Source organism: Camelus ferus, chromosome 15 (genome assembly GCF_009834535.1).
Source record: "Camelus ferus isolate YT-003-E chromosome 15, BCGSAC_Cfer_1.0, whole genome shotgun sequence".
Taxonomy (NCBI): domain Eukaryota; kingdom Metazoa; phylum Chordata; class Mammalia; order Artiodactyla; family Camelidae; genus Camelus; species Camelus ferus.
In genome coordinates this window covers 9,836,811-9,861,147 of record NC_045710.1, presented here as the reverse complement: position 1 = coordinate 9,861,147, position 24,337 = coordinate 9,836,811, and the positions used below count along the sequence as shown (strand labels likewise).

Below are 24,337 nucleotides of genomic sequence, written 5' to 3'. Positions count from 1 at the left end.
TCTGCCGCTTGCTTACCATGTTACTAGGATAGGTAAGCCTGTTTCTTCATCTGTAAGGAGAGGTTAACAATACCTGTGCTGTTCTCCACACAGCTGTTGTAAGGGTCAATGGGCGTAATGTATTACAAAATTTTTTCAACAGCTAGAAAATGCTTGTGGGTTATTATTCTGTGGAAGAATGACGGTGAAGGGGGCACTTTAAGGCAGAGTTTGAACAATCTGACTGGTCACTGTCTGAGCGCACTCCCCATAGTAACCACAGTAGTCTCAGGTGACACACAGGTACCATCCATTCTCATCCTTCCACGGTATCACCGTCTGAGTCTTACATACCCAGACATAGAGCATCTGTGTTGAGAGAGCCTGTGAAACAGGAGAAGCAGCGTTTGGCTTATTTTTATATTTAAAACTGCATTCTAACTTAAAATAGCAAATATTTTCATTTACAGAGGTGTCAGAGATGTGATTCAGGACCGCCTCAATGTGTAAGAAGTATCATTTGGTCATTTAGTGAGAGGAAAAATGAGTATTCTTTATTTGACAGACTTTCTTTTGCATTAGAAATGGAGATGTGAATAACAGATCTTTTATTTGATTATGATTTATACCAAAAAAAGTCATGACAGATGTACTGTAATAAAAATCTTTAATTTTGAATTAGAGAAATTTTCTCGACAACAGAAGATTTAGCAGTAGTAATGCTAAAATGAAAATTTGCAACGCATTTAGGATAATTTAAACTAGAAATATTAGCAAATGTTGAATATGGTGAACTATTGCAATTTCACATGAGAATTTAGTATTTCTTTTAAATTACAGAACTGGTATCCTTTTAAACATTTAGCGTGTATGAATACACACGTGCCTGAAAACGTTATATTTATATTTAATTTGCATATTTGTCTTTACATGGAAGAAGAAAACATTTTAGAAAAGAAAACATTATTATTCTGATAGATTTATGTCAGTTTTCTGTCAAATTGCAAGGTGTTATTTTATTCTTGAGTCTAATATCTTGAGCGTTTTGTTCTCAAACAGGTAAAACAGGGATACTTCTTTGTGGTAATTTTAATAAGGCATTCATCTACTACATTTGGATAAAAACTCCTGTGCACGTAGGTATTTAGAGACAATTCAATGTTTTAACATAACATACATTGCATGCCAGTAAGCCAGTTCTGTGGAAACCCACTTGTTTGAATTTATTTTGATAAAGAATATTAAGAAACTTCCCGTGATTGCGTTCTAAAAAAATTTTAACATGAATGTTTGAAACTGGGTAAAGCAGCTTTTGAAGGTGTTTTGGGGGGATAGGGTTTGGGGTGGGGGATGTTGAATCCTCTCTTAACACATTGTAAAGATTTCCAAGAGAGTGTTTCATCAAAATGGTCCAATTTGAATTTCTCTGTAAACCAGACGGCTTTGGCCGCCAGTTTCAGGTGTGTGTTCGCCTTCCAGGTGGGCGTCACTGACACGGAGGATGAGGAGAAGCGCCACTCACTCTTCGCGGAGCTCCTGGACGCCAGTCAGCGAGACGCTGAGTTTCAGCACCTGGTTTTGCTCTTGCAGGCGTGGCCGCCTATGAAGCGCGAATATGTGTGAGTATTAACGCGGGAGATTTCTTCTGTCTGACTTCAGGTTTTAAAAATCAGTACCTTCAGAAGAGCCGTGAGAGATATATATAAAATCGGTCTTAGCCTTTAGATGAAGTTAAAATTTTTTCTTGAAGTATTGCAGTTTCTATTTCTCCTTGCCCCTACTAAACCCAAAAATTTTCTTTAAAAATAGACAGACAGTGCTTGATAAGAATATCTGATTTATGGTGTCAACAAGATAATTTTGTGCCAGTATTTTCACCAGGAAATTTTTTGACTCTTAACACGGCTGACAGTGCTCACTTGAGAATCCACGTGGAGTAAATGGATAATTCCATTTATTGAGAACACACAGTGTTAGGTGCAATTTCCATGTTATCAGTTCACACAACAAATCTACATGGAAAGGCAACATTAGCACATTTTATAGGTGAAAAAATTGAAGCTCAGAAGTGAAATAACTTCGGCCTCACTCGGCTGTTAGGTGGAGGAGACAGTTCTGACCACTGCTGGCTCCCTGCACAGCCCACGTGGTTTCCTCCATGTCCTGCCCAGCTGGCGGCCGCAGCTCTGAGCTACATGATAGTGGTCAGACCATCCCTGTGCTTGTCAGCCAAGGATTCCTTTGGAAGGAGTGGCCAGATCTCCTCCAAGCGCATATGCTGTCTGTCAGGACCGGCTGCTCCTTGCTGACAGAAAGCAGCAGCCCCTGCGCCTCTTCCAGACGCCCGGTGGGCCTCCTCTCCGTCTTCCCACGCTCGGCTGTGTGCGCGTCTCCACACCTGAGATGTTAAGGATGTTTTCCTGAAAATCAGTAGTTCCTGTGAGCAGTGTAGGACCACTCAGGAACATCTGGACAAGCCTCTTTACCTTCACCCTGGCATGAGATTCTTAGGGATTTCAGAAGCCAACCAAGCAGTTTTTCCACCGAGTCTTTTCAGAAAGGAAAGAAGCATTTCTTAGATCTCGATTGTTGAGGGCAGAGATGGCATGCTGACGTGGAGCTTTTGAGAACAGGCTCTTACCTTTGCTGTTTGAAACTCTGCAGTGCAAGTTCTCACATCATGAAGACTTCAGCTTCACTTGTGACAGCGCCTTGAAACAGCATTTCCGTTGGGTTCCCAATTATCTCGGCAGCGCTGCCTCAGGACCTGGGGTGCTTGTTAAAAACAGTGCTCGCTTGCTCGTTGGGTCCGTCTCTCGTACGGGAGTCCGAGCGTCAGTGTCTGAACGCTCCGAGGTGACCATAATGGGAAGTAGATGAGGGGCCCCCTCGTCAGATTGTTAGTGATGCTTCACTTTTTCAGAAGATCATTAGGGCTGAATTGTAGATTTCTTCATACACTCGAAATGGATCATCTCTTAGACTCGAGAATTTTTCTGATTCAAAACATGACACCTCTAGTGTCATAAACTGTGGTTCTGTGCTTTCTCTGACTTTTAGAACACTGCCCATTTCACATCACTCACCCACAAGATGCAAAATCAGCTTCATTTAAAACATTTATTGCACTTAAAACATTTAATGCGTTGGTAGACAAAAAGATACTCATTTTTAAAGGTATATTCTTACTTTTGGAGTCTCCTGGGAAATCTTTAAATTGCTGACCTGTGTGAGGAATTTACAAACCTCCTTTATGAAATCGTTAGCATCAGAACCAAGCATGGCCAGGCCACTTATCCGTCTTACAGCTGTGTCTCCTTCCTCTACCCAAGAGCTAACCAGAGGGCAAGTCAAATAAAGTCCATTTCTGCTGCTTGCCTGGCCCCAATTTGTGTTTTACAGGAGAATGTATGACGGGATATTTAAACACAGGTTCTTAAAAGCACTTCTGAGTACTTTGTTTTTGGCCAGACAGTGCAGTGCTTGACTCCAGCGCTTCCAAAGCAACCCAAAAAGGAGGCGGGGAGGAGGAGGAAGGGTGGTGTGACAGTGACTGAGTGTTGCCAGGCAACACAGTAAAGTTAAAAACAGAAATTTGCTTGATCCACAAGACTGCTAATTCACCAGCACCAGCTTTAGACTTTTAGTTTTAGTCCCTTGTGGGAACGTGGATGGAAAGCTTAATGGATTTGTACTTACAGAAGATGCACGTTTTCCTCCTGTGTACCCCAGCTGGCTGGTGGAAAACGCATTTTGATCATTGTTTTCCAAGACCCTGGAGTGCGTGGTGCTGGCTGACCAACGTTTCTGCTGCAGGGAGGCGGCCCGTTAGAGAAAAACCCAGGAGAGCTGAAGTCAGACTTGAAAGACGGAAACAGAGGGCGCGTCCTTGCTACGGAGACTCCTCCGTCAGCCGCTCTCGAGCTTTGTCTGTGCCTTGAAATCAGCGGTGTTCTGTGTTCCTCACGGGCTGTCTGTCTGAGCTGAGACACAGAGGCTCCGCCAGAGGCCTGTGTTGTGAGCTCCCGTGTTGATGTCACTTACCCTTGATGCTCTTCACAGGCGCAAGGAATGAAATTCTTTCAAGGGAAGGACCATCCTGAGGGGTTCAGTGTCTAGGATCCAGAGCCGTGCTAATGAGACAGCACTCTTAATAAATAGTAAAATGATTTTAAAATGCTGTAGGTAAGATCAGGACCCGGGCACGAGCACACCTTTAACTTGGGTCTTGAAATGTACATCCTGATGTGTGTCTGAAATAAGGGTAAGTGGCAGCCAGAGGCGGGACACGAGAGGCAAGCTTGTGCGCTTTCAGTCTCGGAGGTACGGAAAGTAAATAGTAAGTCAGGTGCTGGGAGTACACTTCACAGTTACACATCATTCATTAAACGATGCCCCCTGTGGGGAAGACAGTACGTTGCCTTTTCAGAGTGAAAAGAACCAAAGCCCAGAAAGGTCGGGTGGCCTCCCCAGAACCATAAAGCTGCAACCTTTAGAAACTCAAGAGTTAGCGTTTTATAAAGACACCCTCGATACACACTCAAACACACGATCGCAGGAAAACAAGAATGAGAGTGCGGATTTTTACAGGAAAACAAAACGACTCCTTACTCAGACCCCGTGCTTGTGGGCAAGAGTCAAGATGATGTGAGCATCTTCTGAGACACCTTAAAATGAGAGCTTTTAAGTAGCTTCCATGAGTCACCCCAGTAGCAAGTCAAGGAGCCAGAAGGTGCGTCCGAGCTGCTGGGCTTCCAAGCAGCCTGTGCCCCTCACACCCCATGCCCCACCGCCTCTGTGCTGCTGGGGTCTTGGCCATGCCACGGTCAGCTCCTTTCCCTCTGCAAGATGTCCTCTCTTCCACAAGATAGACGTGAAGAAACACATCATCTAGATTATGATTGCAGTTTTCCAAAAGCATTTCACGTCAAAAAGGGGGGTTTCTTGTCTATATTAAAATTCTTATGATTGCTCATAGCTTTAAGCATGTCCAATGCCATGCGTTTTTCTCCCTTAGAACCAGCGTAACCAAGAACCCGTGGGTGAGACTGGCTACAGCGATGCTGACCAGGTGCCAAACAGAGGACAAGGAAGGGCTGGGGAACGAAGTGCTGAGAATCTGTCGCTCTTTGTATGACACCGAACAGATGCTGCCTGCGGAGGTGAGTGGGTGCCTCAGGCGGCTTTCCCCGGGGGTAGCCCTCCCCCTTCCTGGCCCTTTATTATAAGCAATATCAGCGACTGTACTTGGGGAACATTTAGCTTATGTTAAAGGCCTATAGTTTGTAGCCGATCAGATGAGGAACAGCAGCGCTGGGAGGCTGCTTCGAGGCGGCTCCCTCTTGGTTGGAGCTCTGAAGGCCTTTTCCTCTCACAAGTCCCAGGGTAGAGCCCCGTCTTCACTTTTTTGAGGGGGTGCCCTTTTATGTCTAACTCAGGTTTCTGCTCCAAGGGGTCATGGTAGCTCAAGGGTCACATCTGTGAACCAGGCCAGTTGGTAACGGAGTGGTGGGCCGCAGTGGCCCTCGGGGGTAACCAGCCGTGCTGTTGGACAGCACTGTGATAAGACTGCACGGCCACGGTGTTTATTCTCTGTGAACGTGGTGGAAACTCAGCCACTTCCACTTTGACTCTTGTTCTCTATTTGATCCCATAATATGACTGTCACAGAGATACCTGTGTTATATACAAGTATATATTAATTACAGCCCCTGCTGCAGATCTGAGCTCAGCAGTATATTGTTTGAGCAATTTACCTGTCTTAAATGTAAACATTTGGATAATGGCACTAAACTGATTAATTGGTTTTTGAATTTCTACCTCATAGGAGATAAACTTGAAAATAAAATTGTAAGTATGATTCTCTGAATCCTCGTTGTAATCACTCCAGGAAAATATTCTCATTATGAATGCACATTTAATGAATTATTTTCTGAATGAGGGACTGGCTAAGTGTTTTTTGATTGCATTTTAAAATGTTGTATCCACTTAGAGAAGTTTTCCAACCACAGCGTGACAGAACTATTCTATAGTGACCTTACTCCAGTGGTATGCAATCTGCTTGTATCAGCTCCTGATTTACTGTGAGCTTCTCTGCTGTACTGTGAGCAGCTGGAGCGGGGAACCACGGCTGTGTCATCTCTGTTTCACCCAAGGCAGGAATCCACATACTGCAGGGAGTGGGGACTCAGTTTATTACCCCCACTGAGGTAGATAAGATGTGAATAACATGGGTTTCATCTTTGCCTTAACATAAGCTAAGGTCAGGCATTGCTAGATGAAGACCAAACACCAGAAGTGTCCTGCTCTGAGTGCTGCCGAGTCTGGGTTGGCAAACATCACTCACGTCACTTAGGATCTGTCATTCCTGTGGAACCAGCTGGTGGTAATGGCAGTGACTGGCCTTTGCTGGCGCCCTGGGGCCTTCACTTCCGCTGTCCCGTTTCACTTTCATCATCACCCGTGAGGAGGTTCCGTGCCCTGCATTTGATAGCTCATGCAGTAGACGCTCTGAGGCCAGGGGTCCTGCCCCAGGTCCCTCAGGCAGTGAGTGTACGTCTGGTCCTCAAGTCTCCGTGCTTGAATGCTTAGAAAATAAACACTTCCAGGTGGGTGCTCTTACATACCCCTGGGGTGTGTGCATATTGAATGTCAGCCTTAGGCAGTTCTGTAAGTTTTATTGTCAATTTTTTCCCTTTTGTATGATACTTCCCTCAAGAGCAGCCTGTAGTGTGTAGGGTCTAGATGATCAGTGTTTTAGATGTTAAGTGTGAGGATCTCCATCAGTACCTAAAGATTTTTTTTTTAAATACTGATTTACTTTGACTATAATTAGTTCTAAGGCAAAGAACGTAATTTAGCTGAGAACATGGCCATTGCATCTCTGACCCACACATCATCCCAGTAGCTGCATAATCGAGGTTCAGTAACAGTTACATATGTCATCTTTTAGCCACCAGGGGGTGGGTGATAGATAATATCTGAGTGTCCGTGGCAGAAGTAAGTCCTGTCAGGATTACACTCAAAGTCTAGGGGAACCTTCCAGGACATATAAGGAAAAGTGTGTTCTTTTTATTGACCAATGTATAAAAAGGTATGCTTTCTATTTCCTATTTAAAAAAAAAATAAAAGACTCAGTGGTTAAATGAGAAGCTAAACAGCTGTAATGATGTGAGGATCCGCCTCCTTCTGCAGCCCGGGTGACGTGCTCGGACAACGAGAGTAGCATGTGAAATGTATTTGTAAGGCTCCTGTTTGGTCTCAGAATCATCTGGTCAGTGATCCCAAGTGTTTTGAGGAAATCAGAGTAGACAGCCCGGCGCCTTAAGCACACACCACACCACACCGCAGAGGTGGCCTCACAGTGGAACCTGGAGCAGCACGGGCTTGAGCAGTGTGGTCCACTTCTACGTGGATTTTTTTCGATGCTAAGTACTAGCGTGCCCCCTGGGGTGCGGAGGGACTGTGGGTGCGGAGGGCCGGCTGTGAGTTACACTTGGACTTTTAACTGCGCTGAGCGCCGGCGTCCCAACTTCTGCATAACTCAAGGTCGGCTGCACTCACCTCTCCTCCTTGTTAGGACCAGGAGTATCTGAAGGGCAGGGGCCTCAGACCCAGCACAGCAGAAGGAGCCCTGCTGTTCTGCTCTGGACGGGGCTACAACCCGACCTGTGGCCAGAGAGACTCTGGACCTCCGTTCTCTCGTCTCTGAAACGAGGGGTTCGGGTGGGTGATCTCAGGGGGCTTCTGGTTCTGGCTGTGCTGCAGGGGTGCAGGTCCAGTCCAGGGAGGAGCATGAGCGGAGGCTGTCTGTTTGCTTCTCCGTGCACAGCACATGACTCACTGCCTCTTGTGATCTTGGGGTGAGGAGGAAGGATGGGGTTGAGCCCCCTTTTGAAGCAGGTCGTTATCGCTTCTCTGTTCCAATTGGATGCAATGAAAGATCATTATCAAAAGAGTTATGTTGCCCAGTGACTCTTCTTTGTTTCTTTTTGCTGCTTTCTGCCTTTTAATTGGGTGCATTCGTGGATTTTTTTCTTAGGATGTCATGATTAAAGGAACTTTGCTCAAATGGGTACTATTTTTATTAATCGCTAAATGTGCTCAATGTGAATTAGAATTGTTACAAAGGAAGGAACTTTATTTTACCACATTTGGAAATTATATAGCCTCATTTCAGAGTTCCGTAAGATTGACTGTCACTGTGGCCGTAGAATCATCCATGACTCAATTTTTTACTCTCGTATCTCTGGTGCCCTCCTGCGTGGTTTGTGAAGTCTGTTTGCTTGATTATCTCTGACAGGACTTAAAGGGTCCTACTTTTTCCTTCATCCCTGTTCCCCACCTCCCCACTAGTTTCCTATAGGTAGAGGCGTTTTATTTCTCGACTCTTCAGGACGCCTTTTTGTGATTACCTGCTGTTGCTCATGGTACTTGTTTACTTATGGCCATGATGGTTTTGCTGATGGAAAATATTACCAGAAAGATAAAGTTATGGTTTCTCACAGGTCACGTGTCCACCAGTCTTGAAAGTCACGCATCCTTCTTCTCAGCTTGTATCCATGGCAATGAAACATTCTCAGGAGTAGGGGGATCTGTAGAATCAGAAATTGGCATAAAACAAGTTCTTGGCATTTAGGTTTAAAACTTCAAGTTCCAGCCGCCCCTTAGTGTCCATGATTTTGCTGAGGTGCAGATGCTGTGGGTGGGGGTGTGGGAGTGAGACGCCCAGCGGAGCCCGGCTCCTAAGTCTCAGCATGACTGTTCTCTCTCGTGGTGGAGGCACTTCTGATGATGTCAAGAGCTCGATTTTTAGCCTCGACAACACCTGTCCCGGCAAACCTTGTGCCCCACGCTCTTGTCACAGGCCCTGCAACACCTTTAGGTGCTGGATTCCTCCAGACCAGCAGGAGGGTTGTGTGAGAACGGAAGGTCCATGGTGGACCAGTCCTGCTTCTCTGACAGCCGTCAGCCACAGGGACCAGGGCATCACCGTAAGCCACAGTCCACAGACAGGACAGATGCCCAGAGTTCTGGCCCGGCTCTGGGCCCAGGCCCACCTGCTCCTCTTCATTCAAGGTCTCGTGTTATACTGTGTCTTGACGGTCAGACAGACTTGAGCTGTGAAGGTGCCATAGAAGGGGTTCTGGGGTTCACTCTGCTACTTTGCCCTTACTTGCAGCTTCCAAAATCCCTTTATAAATGTCCTAGTAAACTGTCCTCTTGTAACACAGGGGAAAATACCTGGTGAGCATAGTATAGTATTTAATTACAGGGTAAGTGTTTAGCCAGGAACTATTAGCTGAGTGATAAAAAATACTCAGTAGCTCTCATGAAATGAGTTGTTCCATGGCTGGGTGTCCTTGCCTGGCTGTGGGGTATCTATCCATTGTGTCTGCTTGAGGGAAATAAAGGTTATTTCAGTAAGTTTTTCATCAGAGCCAAGATCAGCCAAGCGATGCGCTTAGTCTGAGCATCACACGTTGCTGAGAAATACCTGCTTGCCACGTACTGGTAACTTACCGAACAAGCAAATACGAGTGTTCAGAGAGGGAAATCCACAAATATTCTTAGGTACAGTATGTACCAAGTTTAAATTTCATCCTCCCAATTATTTCCTGCAGGTGTAGGCATCCCCGGGTTAAAAATCCGCATTTCTCTTCGGCCCAGATGCTGGGTGAGACCCCTCTGTGTGTCCTCTGTGCTTTAAGGCACACGCAGCACTTTTCTGAGTTAGAATCCATGTTTGAAGTACACGTTTTACAAAACTGTTACCTTGGTGATACTGATCGTTTTCACACAGGTTTGTGTGGCACAATGTCCAATCTGATTTCCAGCAGAATCCCGCTGGGTGAGGGCTAAAAAAAAACCTACAATGAGTGGAATTCCAGGGACCTTTCTCCCAAGCTTTAAATAGGAACTTTTGTGTCCACCTTATTTTATCTACACTTTATAATAATGTAAAGGAATTATGAAAATATCATGAATTTGAGTTTTCCTTCTCTGATACACTACTGTTACAGCAGCACAAGAGAAAGGTCAGACCCATACAGGGCAGTGATTCTCAGTTCTTTCAGAAACAGACCTCGCTGTATGTAGTGAGGTTGCACTCATTGTCTGGTCTTTGGTCCAAGTGTTCTGTTCTTCATGTTACAGCTGAAGTCAGGACACCGAGGGAACATATAACTCAGCAGGGAGCGCTAGCTTGCAAATTTATTTTCTATGCTTTTATACTCTTGTTGTGAAGGATTATCATTTGTTATCTTATATAAAAACCTGCTGTCTGATGACAGGTTTAGCCATGGTAAAAAGAGCCAAGAATAAAATTCAAATGCATCTGTGGAGTTCCAAATACATTTGGATTTTTCTGGACCACAGAGTTTTCATGAAGATGGAATATCCCAAGTATATCAAGCACTCGGTTTACCTTGACTTTAGAATTATAAACAGATTTTAAAATATTTGAAACGCTGATTTCCTTTGTTACTACGGTAGATGATAACTAGATATTTTTGATAGTATTAACGGTTGATAGTTTTATTGTTAAGCATCTTGTAAGTGCTGAGCATTGTGCATTATTAGTCACTCATGCTTATTCTCTCACACACACACCCACACAAAGCAATGCGAAGTAGATACAGTTACCTCCATTTTATTTATGAAGAAATAAGGGCTCTGAGAGTTTAGGAAAATAAATTGTAGCTGTCTGTCCATCCAGTGGGATGCTATGCAACCACTAAAAGCAGTGCCATGGACGAGCATCCGACATGGGGAACGACGTTCACAGGAGATGGCGAAGCGAGTGAAGCGGGTACCCAACACTAAGTCAGCGTGGTCCCACGTGCACGTTTTGCACAGACATGCACCCTCGTGGGTAAAGGTGTGGGAGGACCGCGCCTGGGCGGCCCAGCGCTTCCCTGCTTTCTCACTCACATTGTCCCCTGGTGCTTTCAGGGTGTGAAGGAGCTGTGCTCGCTGCTGCTCCAGCAGTCCCTGCTGCTCCCGGCCCTGAAGCTTCTCCTCGAGAGCCAGGACGAGGGTCTGCAGGCCGCGGCGCTGGAGCACGTCACCGCCATCACTCAGGTACTCCAGGGGACTTTCCTCTTCTCTATGTTTCAGAGAAATGAACTCATGTAGCCATTCTCATAAATAACAACCACGATTTACCTAGGACTGTCTTATGTACCGAATTCTCTGAATTCTGTTTGTCTAAGTACATACTTGTTTGTTTTACGAACACTAAGTTTCTCCTATGAACTGCACGCTGTGTTTAGACGCCAAGAATACAAATCCAAATGGTGAAGCGTTTCCTCCAGGGAAGCAGTGGGTTAGTCTCTTAAGTAAATGTCAGAGCATCCTGGGTCCAGTGGACTAGTCCTTGCCACCTGAAATTTGGGCGAAGCACTCCTAGTGTCAGGCAGGTTTTCTGGGCCTGGATGTGTGTGTTTGGTTATCTGCTAATTAAAGGTGAGAAAGCAGCTGCAGGAAGTGCTTACTGGCGCCACGGGAAGTCTCAGCTCGCGTTTTCCCCCCGGCAACCTACACGCCACTGAAGCCGCCTCACCTCGCCTCCCGGCTTGAAGATGGGGCGCTGGTGTCAAGGCTCGAGATTCCCCCTCAAGGCTGGTTGTCTTGTTACCATGATTGAGGGAGAAACTTTCACGTCCCTTTTTAAACTTCACACTTTAGGATTAGATAGCGCAGGGTTGTGTTTTAATGAATTTGCGTTTTATGATCGTTATTGAAACCTCTCTGTAGGGTGATCTTCTTTCATCTGAAGCGTGTGTGTGTGTGTGTGTGTGTGTGTGTGTGTGTGTGTTTCAACAAAAATATAAGAGGGTGTCTTCCAGGCACCAGAAAGGAAAGGAGAATCCTACTGCAGAGGTGCAGTGAAGAGACTGATGAAAATACGCCATTGATGTAAATTTTGTTAATGACAAAGGAGGCAGAAAGTGGAACGTAATTGCATTTGGAAATAGTCATAATGAACAAAATGAGAAAAATCTAGTACCTTTATTCATTTAGATGTATTTTCAAAATAATGCAAAGCTTCTGTGAAGACTTTGTGAGTATCCGTCATCACAGATTGGTGCGTAACAGGGGCCTTTTCAGAAATCAGTCTGCAGTAGGAAGGGTGGGGGCTTGTCCGGTGGTAACCTCCCTGTCTTCTGGGCTCAAATAAAAGTTGCACAATGCTAGGGATTGACAAGAAACTAAGAGCTACAGTGAACTTTTTTTTTCTTAGCCAATTTTTTATTGTAAATCCAAGAAATCAGGAGAAGGGGAAACTGAAGGAAATCAGGCTGCATACTTTCAATGTTTTTTTTTTCCTCAGCACCATTGTACACTGTATTTATATCTCGGCTTAGGTGTTCCCACTAAACTTTGCCATGGGCCTCTTTGAGAATAAAACAGTGATGTATTAAACACTGCCTTTCCCTGTTCGTCCTGCATAGGGACTTCCCGATGCCCTGCGGAATTCCATAGGTCAGTATATCAGTTTTCACTTTAAAAGAGTCTGTATCTCTAATGCGTCAGTCAGATGCAACTAGAATGCAACTAGATGTAATCAGATGCACCTGGAACAGAGACGCCCTAACTGTGAACTAACCGCGCCACCTGTTCTCACACACACCACACACACACACACACACACACACACACACACACACAATCAAAATAAGAAACCACATGGGAATGCTGCAACACCCAAGTCATTTTTAAATGGCACCAGGGCACCGTCATAACACTGTCCACCTGCGCCTCTGATGTGCAGCATTGTGCTGAAACTCTGCGGTCGTGAAGCCTCACTGCAGACTGTGAGTGGTTTGCCTGGGGTTGTGCCAACACCCAAAACCTCTGTGGCCTTCAGGTGCAGAAATCCACGCCAGCGGTGTACCGTGCTGAGGGGAGGCACCTCCCTACCCCGAGACCCTTACTTCTAGGAATTCAATCGTGAGACTTACTTGAAACTTCTCCACACTGAGTTGAGGATTCACACTGGGCTAGCTCCTCTGTGACCTTTAAGTGTGTTCAAAGACCTTTTGCTTCCTCCAAAGAACTCAAGTGTTAACAGAGTTTCCCAGTTTTTCAATACTTTCTTTTAATTTTGAGGTAATTTGAGTTCACATTCAGTTGTAGGAAATAATACAGATCTTTTGTACTGTTCACCTGGCTTCCCCCAGCAGCTCCAGCTTGCATAACTACAGTGTAATTATAACCAGGACATTGACAGTGATACGGTCTCTGGACCTTCGATTTCACACTTGTCCATGCCCTCATGTGTGTGTCTGTGTGTAAAGTTCCGTGCACCATTGTCACACGTAGATCCATGTGACTGCCACTCCAGTCAGGGTACAGAGCATTTCCATCACAGCCCTTTATAGCCACAGCCACCTGTCTCCCTCCCCACCCACCCAGCAACCAGTGGCAGCTACTAATCTCCATCTCTGTAATTCTGTCATTTCAAGAATGCTGTATAAATGGAATAAGAGATTACTATAATTCATCACTGCTCTCCCAGCACCCTTAGAGGGTCATGTTACACTTTCCTAAGGGAAGCATTTCACTGGGCCTTTTTGCAGGGTTCCTGGCAGGCTATTTTAGATTGTGCTTGGCATTGCAGTGGAAAACAGAGAGCATTTGCTTTCTTTCTTGTGTGTTTGTTTTGCTGTTCGCTCTGCCCAGTAGTAGGGGCCCTGCGTTCATCAGCTTGTTTCTTCTCTATTGGTTGTGGATGGTAGTTCCTGTTGACATTAAAAGAAAAGGTGAAGAGCCTCCTCTGATAGGCAGTCCTTCCTGCACAGGGCCTGGATCCAGATGGAAAAATGCCACCTCTCGCTTGCTGACGGCATGTGTTATTCCGCTGTTCGCTTTGAGATACTGACAGCTTTATAGGTGCTTACATGCAAAAGGGTGATACTCAAGTGCTGATGCCTGAGGTTGTGCTGGCTGTTCTTTAGCAGTGATCCTCACTCCTTCCTCTGAGCTCTTCTGAAATTGCAGTCCTCTGGTGTTTGGCATGTCCTTTTTACAAATGGCCAACAGCCTCTTTCCTGGGCCAGAAATAGAAAGGCCGTCTTAGAAATTATATTGTTGATGAATAATTAAAACCCTCATATGTTCCAGACTGCTAGATCAGCCTCTCCATCAGCCTCTGAGAGATTTAGAGCTCCTCTTCAAAGACGCCTTCTTTCCAAGAAGGCTCTTCCTTGCGAGTGTGTTTGAATCTCATCTCCGGGATAGTTCTTACCAGGTGGGAGTCCCCTGACTCATCTCATCAAAGTAAGCAGATGTATATTTATAGCAGCTTCACATACAGAAAAAGTCCCCGTTTCATGTTCCAGATCTGTGGTGGCCTCTGCTCGTCACTGCTTCCCCCTTTTCAGTACTGCCTCTGCCCCCACCCCACGTCCCAGGGACTGTCCTGGACCACGTGCCTATTAATAGAATACTTTATGGGATTATAAAGGAAGTGTTTAAAACGTTCAGCACCTAATTGTTTCTCTCTGATGCTAATAGTAACCATCTCCCAGTACCAATTTCAGAGTCTGCCCTCAACGGTGCTGCTGCTTTCGACGGAACTGGGCAGGCTCTCATAATGGAGGATGGTTATCTCTACAGAGAAATGAGGGTGCTGAAAGCATCTCGACCCACAGAATACCAGCGCTGGGAAGAGAAGTGCAGAGCTAGTCTGATGGCCTGCCTGGCATGGGGCTCCTCTTTAAACCTGCTGAGTCACTGGGCCCTGGTCGAGTCCGATAGGAGGAGGGAGGCCGCTGTGCTCTGTGCCGTGGTTTGAAAGCCCTCGTAGGAGAGCGCCTCTGGGATGAAGTCTCGCCCTGTGTCTTGAACACGTGGGTCTCAGTCCCGCCCTGTGTTGTTGCTCAGAATTAGTTGCTTCCACAGGGAAGCCCTTCATGTTTTTAATAAATGTGATTATTATCCCCTTTAATTTTGCCATGAAGGCACTGGAACCTACCAATGGACTCACAGTGACCAGTGTCTCGGTGGGAGGGTGAAGCTTTAAAGATCCTCAGAAAAGCCTGCTTGGATTAACATATTTACAGTTGACCCTGGGACATCCCAGAAGTTCATCCAAGCATAACTGAGAGCTGGCCGTCCCCGTGCGAGGTTCCTCCACATCCATGGATCCACCCAGCCAGGGACTGTGTGGCGCTGTAGCATTTACTGAAAAAAAAATCCACATATAAGTGGACCAGTGCAGTTCAAACCCACGTTGTTCAAGGGTCAACTGTAGATAAAACCATGAGGCCTCCTTCCTTCATTCCCCCTTCAGCTCCACCCAGATTTCCAGCTGGTACCTCCCAGTGGGAGTCTGTTCCTCTTTGGTCCTCCTTCATTTTTGCTTCCTCTGCGTTGAAACCGGGCTCACGCTCTTCCCTTCGTGCCTCGGTGGGCTGTGCTAACAGGCGCATTGGGCTGGGGCCTGACAGTCTTGCCAAGTCCTTCTTTGGTTTCAGCCCTAGTGTCAGCTGGTTTTCTTCTAAGTGTATTCAGACCAAGCTAGGCCGATGTGACCCAGTCATTCAAAGAAGAATCAAGTGCGTGCCTTCCTCTGTATCTTGCAGATGCCAGCTGATACTAAACTGGCCCCTTATTACAATCACTGTTCTTTTGACTCTTTTAGTACCAGGCTTTTTTTCGTAGAATTCTGGGCACACCTAGATATGTTACTTTTATCTGTCATCATTTGTCCTCAGCCAGTGGTTGGTCTTCTCGACGAAGGAGGCTCTGCAACCACATATCTCCCAATATTCTCAGCTGGATGCCTCTAGTGACAGGCAGCTCACTCCCTGTAGGTTAGCCTGTTCCATTTCTAGACAGCTCTAGGGTCGGTGTGGATAGGCATATTAAGTACCCATCATGCCCAGCCTGGTACTGTGAGGAATGGGTAGGACATTTGTAAAGATGAAATACAATACCATCGCTGTGTGCAGAGGAATTATCTCCTGGGGTGACTGACATGAAATAATAACACACGAAATTGAGCAAAGTAGGAAGGGGCCATAGTGTGGGACTGGCCAGACTCAGGGTCCAAAATGGAGCATTTGATTCTGGTCATCGAGGTGATCAGGCTTGGGTCTTCAAAGATTCTCTCCCATTTTCAGATCCTAAGTCAGAGGATTGTCCTAGCGTTGGCTTCAGAAGAGGTGTACTGTTAAATCTCAGGCCGGGAGTGGGGCTGATGGAATGCTGAGACATGGAGTCTGAATGTCATACAGATAAATCCAGAAAACAAAAATGTACCTGCAGGCATTTTTCTCACTCCAGGTGTACACTAGTGTTGCCCGTGTGTTTCCTTTTTCTGCTCTGGCAGTTGATGTACCTAGTAACTCTCATTAGTAACAGTATATGTAGCAGTGAGACAAGTACCCTTCCTAAAGTAAACAGTGAACTAATATTAAATAACCTCCTTTAAAGTAATTGAAATGAGGTCCCTGCATGCATTATGCTACTGGGATTTCAGCTTCCCTCATTACTGTAATTACTCTTAGCTTCGTATAGATCCATAAGATCAAAGATTTAATTCAGAGAAGGTTCATTACCTATTGTTGAAACAGGAATTAAGCAGATAACATTTTAATGGCTTGGAAGACAGTGGTGCTTTGCGCTTTAATAGATTTTTTTCCTCAAGATCTGCAAAGTTTCATTTATTCTCAAAAACTAATCACTGACCAGAAAAAAAAAATCACTGATAGAGAAGGCAGGCATTGTGCTCGCTTTATGACATTGGTAAGGCCTTGTCCTGTGCTTTGGTCCTGATTTATTTGACCCTAGTAACTCCAGCCACTCACTGAACTTGAACTTGACGCCAGGCACGTAAAAGCATAGACTAGCTCACCCTCTGTGGGCAGTCTGCATTTCATATGAGAAAACTGGGGCCCAGAGAGATTGTCCTTAACAAGGTCACACACCTGATTAGCAAAAAAGCCAGGATTGGAAATAGGTCTCTGACCCAAAGCCCGTCTGCCGTCTTTTCACAAGACGACTGCTCCTCACTCTAATTCAGACTTGATCAGAAGAATTAAATCAGCTAGTCCTCCTGGACTTATCTCATATTTATTTCAAACATCCAGCTGAGTCCAAAATAACAGAATATAGTTTCTTCCCCAAGCTCTTAAAGCACCAATCAAGCCAATGTCAGGAATGTGTGATTTTCTGCAGACCATATACCAGAGTGATTCCTGATCAGTTAAAAAGGTAGATATGTTTAAAATCAGAAAATAAAAAATATTATTACATTATATATAATAAAAATAGATATTATTTTGTATATAAATATTTTATATATAATAAAAATATTATATATTAAAATATTTTATATATATGTATACATACACATATCAGATCCTTCAAGTATAACTTCTAAGCTTTAAAGCAACAGGGAAAGAATCATAAAGGAACAGATTCTTTCCTGACAATATAAAAATGTAAAACTTCTACAAGAAAACAAACAACCAGAACAGAATTGCAAACAACAGATTAGAATGTTCATTATGACTAAAATCAGGGCTAATGTTTAAGTTATACAGAGAACTCCTTTGCATGTGAAAAATGATGCTGAAACTCCAGTAAATGAGCAAAGGACTTGATCCCTCCCACAAGGAAAACATGATAGGCAATGTATGGAAAAAACTCATTCTTACGAATAAACAAATTCAGATGAAAGCATCTGTGAGGTACCAGGTTAGCAAAGTGATTTTCTTTTCAAAATAAACACACCCAACACCCAAACACGGTCACAGTGAGAAGGGCACGCTCCTCCACGGATAACTGCCGCCGTGAACCGGACGGCCGGCGTTCCTGCGTCACTGCCTTGCACTCACATCTCAGCCAAAACGTTTCAGATGCTTTGCCCCGTATTTTAGTCTGCGTGGGCCGCCATAACAACGTGTGACAGACTGGGCAACTTCAACAACAGAAGTTTATTTTTCCGCAATTCCAGAGACCCAGAGTCCAAGGTCAAGGTGTCAGCGGAATTGATTTCCTTGGCTTGGAGATGGCTGCCTTCTCCCTGTGTCCTCACGTATGCCTCTTGGCTTATATGTGTCTTCTCTTCTTGTAAAGACACCAGTCCATTTGGATTAGGACTCATTAAACCTTATTTACCCCTTTAAAGTCCCTGTCTCCAAATAGAGTCACATTCTGATGTATTAGGAGTTAGGACTTCAACATACGAATCTGAGGGGCAATACCCTTCATCCCAGAAGACCCCAGTTAGACCCCAGAAGAACTTTCCTAATAATCTATCTTAAGGAGAGAATTCAAGTAAATAAAGTATATGTGTAAAACATTCATTTGTAGTGTTTCAATAATATTAAACAATTAAAAACCACTATTTATAGCAGGAGAAGTTAAATAACTAGTTCAGTAGACTACTTTGCAGCCATTAAACTTTTTCAGAATGAAAACTGTATAAAAATATTTTAAAAAATTCTCAACATATAACAAGAAAAGTAGGATAAAAATACCATATGATTGATTGTGGGGAAATACCTGCATTGGGATAGTTACTGGAACGAAAGGGAGGCTAAAATAACTTCCTTACAGTGATCCAGTATAGGTGCCCTCTTTCTTTTTTGAAACTATTATTTCCATTTTTTTCTTTTTATTTCAAAAAGAAAAATAAAGTAGATTGGCATGGGTAATTCTAGCTGGTTAAGACAGTACCAGGCTTCTGTGGTAGATAGTACCAGAGTTTTAGTGCCTTAAGGTAGAATTTTATTCAAAAACAAGAAAAATGAAGACAAACTGAGGCTTAACAAATCAGTCCAGCATCTGAGCAACATGGGGATGATGCCAGGCCCTGTAAGGTGCAGAGCAGGACTCAGGCTGGCCTTGGAGTCCCTGAAGCGGGCGACTTAGTGTGTGGAGAGGAGCGGTCCTGGCTGCCTGTGACCTGGGCAGTCCCCCTCCCTGACCCTCAGGCTCCTCTTCTTTAAAGTGCAGTTGTTGGGATGGTCCTTTAAAAGGCCGTCTCTTGCTTTCTGTATTCTTTCATTTTCTGTTGTGTCCCAAATATGCACAGCATAGTTGTCTCTGCAGTGTTTTCCTTGCACTTGACAATTATTAAGTGTACTCTGGCCATTCTGTGCATCTTGCAAAGAGCCAGAATCAGATAGAAAGTCAGAAAAAGGAAATAACATGAAGTCAGCCATTCCATTTTCCCAGCATTTGATCACAAGAAGCTAAACCAAGATTTCCCTCCGTGCCTCTCCCTGGCCGCTGCCCAGGCTTGGTGGAGGTCAGCAACCTCTGACTCTGCCTCTCTTTAGGGAGCCTCTGAGCCGGCTGGGGCCACAGGAGAAACGTCGTATTTCACTCCCATGACTTGAGCCTTAGGCTTTGTCAGCTGGGAGAGTAAACAGAGCGCTTTCGAAGGGCGGACACCCACCCTGTCCCTGCCCCGGGACACGGCCAGCTGTCCGGAAGGCTGGGCTTCCCCCATCCAGTGGGAAACCAATTTGAAGGATGTCATTGCTCTGGAGAGAAACAAACAGAAGAGGGGAATCAGAGAAGCAGCAGCCGCTGGCATTGACTGAACCCCTGTCTCTTCCTCGAGCCGGAAAAATCCATCACTCCCTTTCCAGGAATCTTTCAGACCCCCAAAGGAAGGGTTAGTGAGTAAACAGAAAGAATAATAAAGGTGTCCAAGCCTTGAAGACTTATTCAGGGCAACAAAGAAAGTACTCCCCTGCAGTGCTTGTGTTCTGAGCCTTTTTTCCATGTATTTTATCAAACATTTGCCCATAGCATCCTGACCCACTCTGTCCCCTCCTGGAGGGTTAGGTGGAAGGAGCCTTTAATGTTAAGAGTGTACAAAAATAACAACATGCATGGTAGCTTCCGTGTGTGGGGGGGGGGCGTGTGTGTGCACACACGGGCATGTCTGGAGACAGCAGTGTACAGTGAAATGATGCGAACTTTAGGGTTGCTCATTCATTCACATATTCATTCCGCAAATCCTGCTGAGCGTGTAACACGAGGCCCACACTGTTCTGGGCGTGGGGGCTGCAGGGGTGGACAGAAAAGACACCATCTCTGCTCTGGAGGAGCTCGTGTTGGTGGGGGGACAAACTGTAAACACATGAACCAGTCAGATGAGGGCTCCAGTCCAGCTCACCACCTAGCAGCCATGTGACATTTGACACGTGCCACTGACCTCACTGAACCCCAGCTGGTGCATCTATCCAGTGAGACTGGAGCTGTCTGGAGGGGCGGTTTTAAGACTTAGAGCGAAGGTGCGTCACCGCGCGGGGGACACTCAGGAAGTGGCAGACACCGATGGTGAGGCAGCTCCTCTGGGTTCAGATCGTTTCCTGGCTGCGGAGCAGGACAGAAAGGAAGGAAAGAGGACCCGCGGAACTCGTCAACAACCCAGCGGGGAGGATTGAGAGCTCCCGTGGCCCTTTCAGCAGGAAAGCTAGTCCGGTACCAGCTGCTTTCGCTGCCATCTCTAAAAACAAAATCAAAACAGGCAAAGTTGAGTTCAGCCTCAGTGTCTTCCGGAGTCAGGGGTGGGCGAGCAGAATGTGAGTGGAGATGGAACAAGAGGTCAAAGAAGAGACGCCCAGAGTTTCCAAGAGACTCCTCAGTTCCGAGTCTAGAGTCTAGTTTGGTTCAGATGCTCTGCAGGGATCGGGTCCTTATCCCGTAGTGTGTACTTTACAAAAATGTGACAGGGTTCCTGTGACAGGTCGGTGCATCAGCCATGTCACAAGCGTTCATGAAACTGGATGCTGACATGAAGGGGTGGTAACCCTCGGTGCCTCACGAAGCTCCCAGGCAGGGGAGCCACGTGCAGATCCCTCTGATGCAGCGTGATGAGGTGGGTGTACGGTGTCCAGGAGTGTAGACGGAAGAGGGATCAGCTTGGCCAGGAGATGTAGGGAACGTCACCGAGAAGATGGCATGGGAGCTGACGTTTATGTTAGGTTTTGAAGGATCACTGGGTGGTAGGAAAGACAGGCGCTGCCTGGCAGTGGGCAGGAGCTCTTGCTCCCAGAACTTCCGTTTTAGTTCTTGCAGCCGGTAGACACCAGTGACCTTCTGATCGTCAGGAGCCTTTCCTCCTTGTCACAGAATGTGCATCACAGGCACCTTGTGCACAGTTGTAGAACAGAGCTGGTCTAAACATTGGCTAATTGGCTTTGAAATGCCACATCATTTCTGAGGTTACTACAGCCCAAACTACTAAAAGTGCATGGTGACATTAAGCAGCCATCGTGAAGCTGCTGTATGACACCCCAGTGTAACGCTGAGAAGCACTGAACTGTGATACATCATTTGTGTTGGCTCGATTGCTTACAAAAATATGGACCATAATATAAAATGTCAGAGACCTGGAAAATCATACACGGACCAAGAAGCAAAGACCAGGGAGAAAGTACAGAGACTTTGCAACTGAAAGAGCCCAGAAAATGCGTTGTGCAAAGGCAAGTTTGGTGCTAGGTTTTCTAGAGGCGAAAGCAGGAACGGCTTCCAAGCACCCCCTGGCAGTTATCCTGGTCACATCAGTGGGGCTGACAGGTGTACGTTTCCCAATGGAGTAGAAAAAAGGTTTTCCTGCTCTGAAAAGAATTTTTTTTTTTCACGTGGATCTACATGGAGGAGAGGTTTGGGGTGAAAGAATGGGGACCAAGGTGAAGCACAGATGAAACGGGAAATGTGGTTGTTAAAAGCTCAGGCTTTGAAGTCAAGACTGACCTAAATTCAGATTCTGGCTCCACGATTTGCTGACCATGATGTTAAGCAGAATTCTTACACATCAGTTTCCTAATGTGTAAAATCAAGAGGTCGAAGTGCTGACTTCACGGGGTTGAATTGGGAGGATGCAGTGAAGTAAGACAGTGCAGCGTCTGGCACCGTTTCTGACACTCAGTACAGTGGCCACTGCAGTGAAGCAAGGAGGGTTCTCGGTCTGTGGCTGGGTCTTTTGTGTAAAGGAAACCAGGTCTGTCTTCCCATGGGTGTGATCTCAGAGATGCTCATGCCGCGTGTGCTTTTTGGAGCAGCCACTGTTAACCAGGATAAGGGGTTTCTGATAAACAAGCAGAAAGGCAGTGCCTAGGAAACCGCCGGGGAGTGATGTGTCTGCTGGTGAGAAGTCAGCAACGCCATCCTCATCTCTGCCTGTCTTCTTTCTTGAAGGTGAACGATTCAAACTGTGACCAAGAACTCCTTTCCCTGCTCCTGGATGCCAAGTTCTTGGTGAAGTGTGTCTCCACTCCCTTCTATCCGCATCTCATCCAGCACCTGTTGGCCAGCCCCCAGCAAGGGCGCTGGGACGCAGAGGAACTGGCCAGACACCTGCGGGGGGCCGGCCATGAAGCCGAAGCTGGGTCACTCCTTCTGGCCGCCAGGGGCACCCATCAGGCCCTGTGGACCTTCAGCACCGCGCTCAGTGCAGGGCAGCACTGGGTGTGAGCGCCTGCTCGTGGCCACGCACAGCCACCGGTCCCTCACTCCTGGTGGAAGAGAGCTCGCAGAGCCCAGTGCTGTCCCCAGAGGCAACATGTGTACCTACTGATTGTTTTCAGTGGGTCCAGCAAGTTGCAAATAAAGCTGTACATAAAGGATGAGCAAGCCACTGTTTTTTCTGTCTTACAGTGACCAGTTAACATACCTTCTAAGAGAGACTTGACTCTTTCTCTTATTTATTTTTTTAATTTGTCTTTTCAGGTAGAATACAATTAATTTATTATCTAAAACTGTGTTAATTGTTCAGACCATTGGCGGTGGGAGGAGTGGGGCAGGTAGAGAGGGAGAGCAGTGGAGTGGTCAGTGGTTGGAGCTTGTGTCCCAGGATGGAGGAAGGATGGACCTGGATTCAAGCCTCAGGTTAGTTATGTGACTTTGGGCAAAGTGCGCCTTCTCTTGGAACCTTCATCTAACGTGTGTAAAATGAGGGTTGTATTGTTCATCTCATTAGGTTGTTGAGTGTTATGTGAGTCTGCGTGAGGCTCTGTCAGATACTTAGCAGGGACCCAACACATGTTACCTCTTCTTCCCCCTCACTTGTGCAGAATTTCTCCAGCTGAAGCAGGGGCCCAGTGCCACTTGGCGGAGTGAGAACGGGGCATATGGGGTAGCTGAAATGCAACAGCATTATCTTGTTGAACCGCAGGTATCTGGAAAGGCATTGTTAGTCCTACTATGCATGAGAAAATGAGACTGAGAGAGCAGAAGTGGCCTGCTGACAGGGCTCATGGCATTCACGCCCAGGCCATCTGACACCAAAGGCTCAGCCCAGCTCTGCTCACCCTGGGATCCACTTTCCAGACAGCACTTAAAGTGTGTTCCCCACGCAGGATGATGAGGACTGCTGTGCATAACTCGCTGATACTCGCTTCCACTGCAGGAGTGTGTGCTTGAAGGTGGACATTCTGGCTGGAAGTTCTGGGCTTAGCTCTCGTGAAAGCCTCACATCAGATGCAAACCACAGCAGCAACCTAGGTAGCGGTCGACGGGGAAGGAGAGCAAACTGGGTGACTGAAGGACCGTCAGAGGGTCCATCGGATGCACCCTGGTCTTTACCTCGACCCCAAGAAAGGGAGGGCAAGAAGGTGGCTGTGTGTTCATAGAAATATTCAGCAAGCTAATACCATCTAGGACAATCCTTTGTTACAAGAAATAGTTTTTAGTTTAAGTCATTTGGAAAGGCTGCCTCTGGTCAATGTCCGTATTGCTTTGTCAAAGCCGATGGCCTGAAGGTTACGTGGCTCACAGTGCATCTTTGAGATATGGCACATTGGGGCAGCCCCATCTCCACCTTTCCTCCTCACACTCTCACCAAGGCCACACACTCCTGCCTGGGTACACCCTCTATCTAAGGATAACTGTGCTTCGCATTACTTCACTTATCATCATTACCATCATCACCATCTCCATTGTCACCATCACCACCATCATCATATCATTGTCATCACCATCATATCATTATCATCGTCATCACCACGATATCACCATCACCATCACCACCATCATCATCATATCATCATCATTGTCACCACCATCATATCATCACCATCATATCATCATCATCACCATCATCATCAGCTTCACCTCATTTCTGCTCCTGTGGGCATAGCTAGAGAGTCCTCTGACAAGAAAAGTTTTTTGTAATCTTTGGAGGAGACTTATTGGCATAATAGCTCACTCCCTGACTTCTGACCAGTTGTCTATCTTAGGATTGAGTTCCTTGTCCAAACTTTCAGCAGCACCTGTAATTGAGAAATGGCTTGCATAAGTCTCAGAAATGCTTCTGAGGAAAGGGCTCAGCACATTTCTCCCAAATGAGGTAACATCTGTCCAGACTGACCCACAAGGCCTAAAG

General features: G+C 45.9%; 1 protein-coding gene across 1 annotated transcript in view; it reads left to right on the top strand.

Annotated features, from left to right (window-relative positions):
- Positions 1-22,583, top strand: part of NBAS (NBAS subunit of NRZ tethering complex) — a 277,261-nt gene extending 254,678 nt beyond the window's left edge. The window contains exons 50-53 of the mRNA XM_032497057.1: positions 1,459-1,598; positions 4,997-5,141; positions 10,933-11,061; positions 22,153-22,583. Coding sequence (XP_032352948.1) covers positions 1,459-1,598; positions 4,997-5,141; positions 10,933-11,061; positions 22,153-22,428 — 690 coding nt within the window. The 3' untranslated portion in view covers positions 22,429-22,583. The remainder of the gene's footprint in view (positions 1-1,458; positions 1,599-4,996; positions 5,142-10,932; positions 11,062-22,152) is intronic.
- Positions 22,584-24,337: the final 1,754 nt, after the last annotated feature.